This window comes from Hibiscus syriacus, unplaced genomic scaffold (assembly GCF_006381635.1).
Source record: "Hibiscus syriacus cultivar Baekdansim isolate YM2019G1 unplaced genomic scaffold, ASM638163v2 tig00002511_pilon, whole genome shotgun sequence".
NCBI classification, from domain to species: Eukaryota; Viridiplantae; Streptophyta; class Magnoliopsida; order Malvales; family Malvaceae; genus Hibiscus; species Hibiscus syriacus.
In genome coordinates, this window is record NW_024061932.1 from 91,874 (window position 1) to 102,206 (window position 10,333).

The 10,333-nt window shown below is 34.7% G+C and overlaps 1 protein-coding gene and 1 pseudogene across 1 annotated transcript; both read right to left on the bottom strand.

Annotated features, from left to right (window-relative positions):
• Positions 1-251: 251 nt before the first annotated feature.
• On the bottom strand, positions 252-2,685 carry LOC120146456 (probable xyloglucan glycosyltransferase 12). The gene is made up of 5 exons (XM_039160006.1): positions 1,963-2,685; positions 1,581-1,889; positions 1,217-1,507; positions 1,002-1,115; positions 252-921 (listed from the first exon to the last, which is right to left on the bottom strand). Exons 1-5 carry the CDS (start codon positions 2,671-2,673, stop codon positions 310-312), a joined length of 2,037 nt encoding a protein of 678 aa, XP_039015937.1. The 5' UTR covers positions 2,674-2,685; the 3' UTR covers positions 252-309.
• Positions 2,686-5,722: 3,037 nt separating this feature from the next.
• Positions 5,723-8,590, bottom strand: LOC120146468 (annotated as a pseudogene).
• Between the last annotated feature and the right edge of the window lie 1,743 nt (positions 8,591-10,333).

Below are 10,333 nucleotides of genomic sequence, written 5' to 3' on the forward strand. Positions count from 1 at the left end.
AGTTTTCTTACCAATGTGAAGCAAAAGGTAAGATTGTATAAATAATACAACACAAAATGGTTAAAGTTTACAAAAATGAACATCAGCTCAAATGAAAATTAGTGATTGAAGGAAAAGGGATCAGTGTTCTACCCTGCCTAAATGGATGCTAAATTCCTCCTTTTTTTCCCCTTTCTTTTCAAAAAAGCAAAAGGCAGCAAAACCTTACATGTATTGAACAGTATCACCATTTTCACGTGCCTATGTCAAAATTTCAGTTATTCTTCCGTCCATGTAATGCAACACCATTTCCTAATCGGACCCCTACACCTACTCCCCAATCAAGTCCAGACCAACCAGAAGGAACGATATCCCTTGAAATAGCAAGAAATAAAAATGGATACCCTGTGCAGACAGGAGGCTCCTTGCTGAAGCTGCCAGAAGAAGGAATGCAAGGGATAACTCCTTTGTGTATATCCTATTATGCTTCATTTTTGTGGTAATTGGTTCTTGCTGAAGATCCGCATTGGTTTCATCGAGATTGAATTCGCATCCCCCGTGCTGGTGTTTTGATTCTTCCTCAACCAGGGAAACAAGATCACCTTTCGATGATCGGCCAGATTTTTTCGTGACAATCCATTCATATGCACTACCAAGTTGGAAAAGTCCAGAGATCATGGCCTTGAACTTGGTCACTGACATGATATTCTCGAAGAGAAGGTATGGGACAACGAATGGGAATGACCTCGGGGCTGGAATGATGTTGAGGAATGACATTATAGCAGGGACGTAACAGACAACCCATGCCGGAAGCTCAGCCTTCGGAACAAACATAGTCATGGGGAGAATTATGCAGAAAAGAGTGAAAGAATAAAACGGCAGGATCAGTTTTCTAAGCAGGAAGAACAGAAAGATCATATTGAACTTCTTCCACACACTAATCTGCACCAATCAAAATACTGAATAAGATCAAAGTCCATCGTTGTTGGTTTAAGCGAAGAGGGGTTCAAAAATGCATTCACCTTGGCATGGATAATATCCGGCAAACAGAGGCGGAACAACTGCATTGGTCCAGAGTGCCATCTATGCTGTTGTTTTCTATAAGCTTCATATGATTCAGGAAGTTCACACGGACACTGAAAAGATAACAAAAGACTGAAAACCTCGATTACTGATCGAGAAAGCAAACAGCAGATGAGTTCAACGACCGATGTTATAGATTAAACTAGAGTTATACCTTAACATCATTGAGGAAGATGAACTTCCATCCTCGAAGATGGGCTCGGACAGCGATATCCATGTCTTCAACCGTAGTCCTCTCCAGCCAACCACCGGATTCCTCCAAAGCCTTAATCCTCCACACTCCAGCAGTCCCATTAAACCCGAAGAAATTAATGAAAACGCTATTCACTTGTTGTTCTACCTCAAAATGAAATGAAAAATTTATGTTCTGCAATCTTGTTAGCAAGTTCTCGTCCTTATTCACAAAAGACCATCTTGCCTGAACCAATCCTAGTTCCTCATTATCCTGCAACATACATAACCAAAAACAAGATTTCACTTCAACCAAATCACAATCAAAGGCAGTTATATTCACTTACCTTGAAATGGGGGATGGTTCGTTTGAGGAAATCGGGAGCGGGCTGGAAATCTGCGTCGAAAATGGCGACATATTCGTAGTCTTTGACGTAGCTACAACTCATGGCAGACTTAAGATTACCGGCTTTATAGCCATCTCTAATCACACGGTGCCGATACAGAATTTGGGCACCTACTTGTTGCCATTTATGCACTTCCTCTTTAATAAGCAACTGAGCCATTGGATCATCGGAATCATCCAAAACCTGGATCAAAATTTTCGACTTTGGCCACTCCAAATTACAAATTGCAGCTAGAGATTGTTGGTAAACCTGCAAACGAAGCTTCAAAAATATTAAATTTTAAGTCATAATTAAACAATGTGGTTCTTTTGGTTGGGTTTACCTCTCTTTCATTACACATAGGGATCTGAATGAGAACCATAGGGAAGAAGGTGTCAGCCCCAAATTCAAGATCTGCAACAGCTTTATTCTTGGGGATTGGTTTGATTTTCTTGAACCGGATCCAAAAACAACCCAAACAGAGAATTAACCGGTCCAAGCTTTGTACAAGGAAGAGCACGATGCAAACATTGGCGAGAAACTGAAGAGGAGGGGAGACATAATCGGCCACAATCAAAACCCAACCGTCATACAACCAATCCAACATTTCTTTAACACCAAGGGGAAACGTCAGGATATATTGTAAATGAAGTTGCGGCCAACCTTTGAAAAACGCGCCAATCTCGAAACCCAATAGCAACAGTGATAACCCGAGGAACAGTCTAATGGAGTTATAGAAACCGGTTCTAACGGTTCTGTTTTCGTCAGTTCGTCCGGAGGCGTCACGGCGACGGACAACTGAACAGTGGCTGACCAATGTGGAGCCAATGGAGGTTAAGAAACTGGCGGCACGGTGCGCTTTTAAGAGGAGGACCCAAGTGAGTTGCTTGACGTTTTTTCCGCGCCTTTTTTCTCGTGGACTGGACGGTGAGTTGGCGATGAGGAAATCGTCTTTCGAAGGAGCTTCGAGTTCCACCATTGACCAGTTCGGGTTTTCCATTTTGACAACCACGGAGGTTGCTTTATGGCTGCCCTTCCCCCACCACGGCGCCATTGTTGAAAATCGAAAATGCGGGATAAAATTTTAGAAAAGGCTAAAATTTTAACAATTTTATGAGATGATAAACGAAGGAGCTAAAGAAGCAAGCCTGGGCATCACTCCTTCTCAATCATGGCAAAAGCAGAGGGGAAAAGCTTTGGGTTTCAAAGAGGCGCTTCCAAGCAGATTTTTAAACACGAATGACGATTGTTATATAACCATAACACTATCATCGTTATTACATCTGATACGTCTGCATTCACAATAAATATAATACAATTGTAACCAAAATCACAATCGTAATCTAAATTGCTGCTTCTAAGTTTGGTAAAAGAGATGCCATTGCCACTGACAAACTCATACAGAGGATTACGTTCATAATTTTACAAAGAAAACCTTAACAAAAATATAGAACTTTATGTTGTTCGGACAATGTCAGATTTTGTATTGTTTGGTATTTTTCTGCTCTTTTCACCAATAAATTTAGATAATTCTGAGCAACGGCCTGTAAATTATAACAATAATTAATAATATGAACCCTAAGACTTCAAATTTGAAGGAAAAAGACCAAGGGGATGAGATTTTACAGTGCGGTAAAAACAAAGATTTTTTACCGCCTGTAAAAACCTTTTGTTGGTTGTTTCTGAGAGGAGAATTGAAAAAGGTTAACGGGTAATGAGCGTTAATTAATGTCCCCCATTGATAGGCTTAAAATAGCAACAAGTCCCCTGTTATTACTGGAGTAACTAGTTATATTGAATTGAAATTTCCAAGTTTCATTGGCAGGGATAAATTTAAAGGGGCCTGACGGTCTTGCCCCCTCCCCAATTTGACAAAGTTCGCTTTAGCCCTTATAAGAATATTGAAATTCTAATTTAATCTTTATAATTAATATATATTTTATGCTTACCTCTCCCAAAATTTTCAAGTTTTTTCTTTAAATTTGACTTCCTTTTATAAGATTTTTTATGATAAATTTGATAATATTTTTAGTTTAATTTAATGAATAATATAAAATAATTTTAAATTATTAATTTATTTAATTATTAATTTGGAAAAATAATAAAATTAAATCATTACAAATTTAAATACAAAATAGTATATGAATATATATTTTTTATTATAATTGTTAATTAGGTAAAAATAAATTTAAATAAATTAAATTAATATATCTATACATTTATATTAAATAAATATAAACATTTGTATTTGCAATATGTAATAGTAAAAGCGAAACTATATTGATAGTTATGATAAAAAAAATAACGAAAATTGAATTTAAATTTAAATTTTATATATGATTTAGCATTTATATTGATATATTATATTGGATATAGAAACCATTGTAAGTTAGTTAGTTCAGTGAGACGAGACACTATATCCTTTAAGTAAAGTTAATGATTTGAATTTTGATATTTGTGAATGAAGTAAACTAGGTTAGGAGAATTATTTTTACCTCTATAATATACATCTATATTAATCGATTAATAGATAAAATATCGATTACTATAAAGAAAATAAAAATCACGTGTTGTAGTTTATCACTTGTCCAAGAATGGTATGGGTTGAGTTTATGGATAATGATCTAGCAAAAGTTTTATTGATGGATTGTTTAGGTTTAATGACATTTTTTACCCTCTAATCTTTCAGAAGATTTATATTTAGCTCTTAATTTTATTATGGTCTTTTTATCATAAAAATAACCGATTAATAAAAATATAATAATTTTTGTTAAATTGACATCAACTATTTAATTTTCCCCCAAATATATTTAACATTTTTAATATTCTTATATAAGTCCTACAATTTTTAATTCTTTTATTTTTTTTCACAAATTTGTAATATTTGTCAATTTTAAATATTTTTTGTTTTTTACAGAAAAGAACAATAGTATTAACATAACATATAAAATCGTAAATTAATAATCTCTCTAAAATAATATTTGTTTCATTCTCGACTTGGGCCCAAAGCCTAAATTAATAATTTCAATAAATTAATAAAATAATAATTTTTCTGAAATACCTTATATAAATTTATGTTTCGTTCAATATTATAAATTAATAATTTTATAAAATTACAAATATAACTAAAAAAACTTAGTAAATTATGATTCTAGAAAATTTGTGCAACTCGGGAGGTTGTTGAGGGTATATAACTTTCATCTTCTCTCTTACTTTCTCCAAAATTAGCTCTTAGGACATGTTTACACGTTCTTGATATTGAAGAAACAACTCATAAAAAACCTTCATCTCTGGATATTTTGTAGGTGTGTCGCTTGGTATCCCCTCCTTTTTCCATGTATGTCGAAATGTACTCAGATAACCGTTTGAGTGTGTTTGATATTGTACATTGACTAACTTTTAAATGAAAATTTTCATCAAACCTTGTTGTAAATATTTTTGAGTATATGTGGGGTGAGTTTTCTTATACTTACATAGTGCTTTACGTATTTGATCTGTCATAGTTGATTTTCAAACTCCTTTTAGATTTGAAGTCATGATTGATTGACTTTGATTTGGATTGACGTATTATGAATGTTTGATGTTGTTTATTTAGTGCTTGATTTTCTTACCATTCATTAACTTGCATTAAGTTTAACTAGTACTAGGTATAATGAACTTTGTTTTTTTAGGGGCATATATTATATTTAATTATTCACATTGTACATGAACACCATCCAATTAATCAATACAATGCATATGTTTTATTCATAAAGAATAATATAGGTTTGTTGAATAAAAAAACTTTTTAAATTAATAAATTATTAATTTATCAATTAATTAGTGCAGGTTTAAATTAATAGAATTACATGATCTAGTAATTGTTAATATAGAGGGTTTAAACTTATGTTAATTTAATATCAAAATAACTTATGCTAACTTAATGAGAAAGTTACCTTTTTTTCGTCAGTTAATTCACTTCGACAATGTATTAAAAAATTGAAAGTTAAAAGATTAAAAGACTAAAATAACTCTCTGGAATGTTCAAGGAACAAAACATCATTAGACCTATTGTTTGAGCTTAGAAAGTAACTAATAAAATTGGGTTAAGGCATTTGAGTATATAATCTGATGTACGTTTGACTAAATTTAGATCACCAATGATTCATAGGTTCAACCATTGATAAATTCAGACACCAACAATGAGACATTGAAGTATGACTATAATTTCGTGATATGAAATATTTAGAATGTTCCTATTTGCACTATTCTAAAGTATCAAGAACTAACAGCTAAATCACCTGAATTACATCGTAAAGGTCATATCAAACCCACTGATATGTTGGAAATGTCCCACTTTCTCACGGCAAGCTCATATACAGATCCCCTTTCTCAACTCAGCCTAGAGGATAAACTGCAAGAAAGAAACCCAGATTATTTGCTTGCACCTTAGCTCGTGTTTCGGCAATGCAATGATCGAGTAAAATGGGATATAAACTAGTCCCTTGAATAGAATTAGGTTAAAAATCCTTTGTCAACACTAAAAAGGCATAAATGTCACTTATCACAGCCACTGTGCTTGTTGAGACAGCAAGGAAGATCATCATCCATGATATTAGTCTATCATTCTTGGTTGCAATTCCATGGGTGTCCCTGCATAAAATGCATATTAGAAACCATTAATAACTTGATTACCATGTTTCAAAATAGGTTGTTGATGATAAAAACCCATGTTTATTAAATGCAAGTTTTGTTATTTTCTTCGATTGGGTTCTAATTTCACTCGTGCTATCCTATGGATAACAATATCTTCCCCCAAGAAGCTCTAGTTAGGGCCAATGAGCTTCACTACTAGATTTCATGTATTCTACTCTGATATAAGCATACAGTCCTCTACCATTTAGCATGCATTACCATTGATAACTCCGTATTCAACAAAACGTGCTTATGTAAACTATTACTCACCGAAGGGTGATGGCAGCTGGAAAGATATAACTAACACAAACTGCGGCAGTTGCACCGGTGAACTGGAAAGCATCCCTGATGCTAGGAATAAAGTTGGCTTTCGTAAAGATGAAACCCATTAGAGCAACTGTAGTTGAGACTAAACGCCTTTTAGAAATGGCAATAGGAACGGCATACGGAAATAACAGACCATCTACATTGAGACGAAGGGAGAAAAACACAATTGGGAAAACAAGCATCAAGTGAAGGCAATAGCTCAGTCTGATCAAATCATCGAGCAATGAACTATACGGAATCCCAAGATCAGCATCGAAATTGGCAAGCACATCATCCAAAATATGATCTCCAAAGAGGACTCCAAAGAAGCTAGTAGTAATGTAGATAGCAGTGCAAAATATGAGGGACTTTCTAACAATTAACTTCATCTGTGTAGGGTCTTTCAGTTCATTCTCGATTGGGAGTACTGCAAGTGTATCCAATACAAAAAGGGGGGGATTATTGCAAGCAATCATACAATAAGAATTTAACAATCTTTTGCTACTCAAGCATGAGAGCTGTGCAGGGTACTTGAAAGTCTGAACCTTTATTTCAAAGGAACTCGTACTAAATAATATAAACTGAATCTCTCCTCTTTTCATAAACAAAAAATTTGTCAAAGAATACACCATATGATAGCTAACATCAAAATACTAACGTTCTTAAATGATAGTGCATAATTTTAGTTTATGTAATGTTGAACCATAAATGGATCACTTGATCTTCGCGGAGTTTTATGTATCAATTAAAACATAAACCAGTTTCATGCAAATTGGATGAAAATTAACTTAAACCAACTATTAAACAAAACTAAATTATGATAATAAATGATTTCGGGAGTTGGAAGTACAGAAGAATATAGAAACAATTAATCTTCCATGACTTACTATTATGATGGCATATATAAGCAGTGACTAGAACAGGAACAGTGATGAAAAGCTTCCAAAACGATGCTTGATTATCAAGTTTTGGCATTAAACGAGGCATTTCCAATTTTTCCTTCCATCAACTTAACAATGGTAACTCCTGCTGTTATTGCCACAAACACCACTGCGAAACCAACTGATAATGCTGATGTATAACTCAATGAATCTATAATCACCAAGCAAATTCAATCAAAAATAAGAAAAAAACACTCTTTGAAATTTTGAAATATAGCCCTCTGCTTTAATTTTACGAATTTGGTCTCTTTACCTGTCTGATTTAAAAATCAAACTACAATCAACAACACTTTTATATATGTTATCAATTGAACTTTACTGTTTAAAGCAGAGCTTTTAAATTTAATAGAAGCCCATTAACAATATGATTCGATATTAATTTTTAAATCAATCAGACAAATAGAAGGATCAACATTTTTGGGCAGAGGAAGTAAATTTTCAGAAGTCTTCAAGGTACAGGGAGAGGGCAAAAGTTTGAGAAGTACCAACGCGTTTGAATGAGATGAGAGGGGCGAAAACGAAAAGAGTGGTGAACAAGAGCACAGCTGTCCACCAATATTCACCGAACCATTCCTCCAAAACTCCCATGTGGTGGAACCCATACTCCCATGTTCCCGATAACACATCACCTGCCACCAATTCAAAATTTACGTCTGATCAAACGGGTACTAATCGTTCCATGAACCGTAACGCGTTATTATGTGTTCAAAGTTTACCAATGATAATCATGTAAACCACGAGCCTGCCCGTGTTGTTGATGACGATGCAAGCTTGAAGTATAATACGGCCGATCCCACCGAAAGCGTCTGCGGCGACGCCTGAATACGTGGAGGACTTGGAGGCTTGACTGAATCTGAGAATCTTATCGATTGATGATTTCGTTAACATAGAGATGAATATGATTGCCAGTAGACCGGGGATTAAGCCCAATTGATTGACGATGGCTGGGAGCTCCATGATACCAGCTCCAACGACTGTAGTCGAGAGGTTGAAAACAACTCCTCAAATTGACGCCTCATGGAACCTGGCTTCCGGAGACCCGAATTCTCAGTAGCCGAGCTTTTGTGGGAGGAGAGCCGCTCGGGGACTCTGTCGGTATTTACGGTCTGACAGCGTGGGCAGTGTAGAAACTAATTTTTTTTCGGGTTTTTTTTAATTAATTTTTTTTATTATTATTAAATTAATTACATTTTGTAGGCTTGAAAATGGAGTTCAAATTATAGTATCAACCAAGCTTAAAGCAAATACAAGACAAAGCCCATCCGGTTCCAGAAACAACCTAACAAAGCTCAGACCCGAGGCCTATGATCCGACCTTGTTTAGTTGACTCGACTCGATTCACTTAGGGTTTCATCATAACCCTAGATAACTGCTGCCACCGCTGTTGATTGTTCCTGCCACCGATGAGATTTATGACACTGTCGCTTCATCTACAATGACCACAAATCAACATCAATCAAGAAAAAACCATTAAACAATTAAGAACAAATCCAAAAACATTATCCCGAGGAGATCTAGCTCGGTAGCAAAGCAAAGCAAGGGAAAAAGTCCATCACACTATCAGATTAAAAAGGAGGCTATCATCATAAAAAGAGGAGGAAAAAACAAAGAGAATGAAGAAGAATTTTCGAAAAAGAGAAAGAAAGAACAAAGAGGCAACCATAAAAAAAAGGGAAAAGAGAAAAAAGAAAAAACCCGAATAGAAAATAAAAAGGAGGGAATCAACAGCAAAAATAAAAATAGCTGAACCAAACAAAGAGAAAGAAACACCTACCTTAGTTCGAAGCAATTCGGGAGTCCAAAAGCCGTTTGTTTTTCAAAAGGTAAAAGCTTAGATCTAGGGATTTAGGGTGAGTTTTGTGTTAAGGGGAGTTGGGTTTCAGTTTAAGGGTGAGAAGAGGAATCTTTTGAGCTCTTATGCTTCCTCCGGCCACCGTGAGTTGTCGTGAGCACTGCTGTGGGCCACCGTGAGTGCCTCTGGTGATGAGCGGATCCCCCTCTCTCGGCGATGGGGAGTTGAGAGAGTTTGGGGAACTCTTTCTCTCTTTTTTCTGAAGTAAATGAAGAGGATGAAGGGAAAAACCCTAAATTCAAGCTTATATACATGGATCAAAACAGTGTCGCTTTACACCCTCTTATTCCCGTGTTTTCTGGATTTTTGGGGAAATTACGATTATAGTCCCCTGAGTTTTGTAATTTGGTATGTTAGTTTCAAATGAAATGGGATATTTATGTATTCGAACCTTTCATGTTTCTATTTTTATGTTTTAGTCATCGTACATATGCTTTAATGTTTTGGTTAAATACTTCGATTAATCCCGTAATTTTTTTTATTTCATGATAGTCATTTGTGTTTAATGTTTGTTTGATTTTGGTTTATTTAGGTTATCAGTCCCTATGTACTTTAGTATTTGTAAATTAATCATTGTTCTAGCTTAAAAATTTGCATATATTTACTTGTTAACCCTTGTTCTTGTTTTACTTTGTTGCTTTGATCTCTGTTTATTTATTTACTGCAGATTAGTACTTTAGAATTATTGTTTGTATGTTCGTGGAAAATATCGCTATACATGGTTTGTCATATTAAAATTTTTTATGTTTGAATGTTTATATTTGTTCATCTATTTTACATATTTTATTTATGTACCTATTTATATTTTTGTTAGATGTTTTATTAAGTAATAACAATTTAAATGCCACGCGTTCATATAATTTCAAGAACGATTTGTAGAATAGGCATGGAAAGCATTGCTTAATTGAAGTAGTGAGATCCGATACGACATTCGAACAAAA

Excerpts from the sequence above, each read along its gene's own strand:
- LOC120146456 (XM_039160006.1), bottom strand. The coding sequence starts at position 2,673 with ATGGCGCCGTGGTGGGGGAAGGGCAGCCATAAAGCAACCTCCGTGGTT. Across the intron at positions 1,890-1,962 it reads CTATGTGTAATGAAAGAGAG|GTTTACCAACAATCTCTAGC; the intron begins GTAAACCCAACC and ends CTTCGTTTGCAG. Across the intron at positions 922-1,001 it reads CGGATATTATCCATGCCAAG|ATTAGTGTGTGGAAGAAGTT; the intron begins GTGAATGCATTT and ends TGATTGGTGCAG.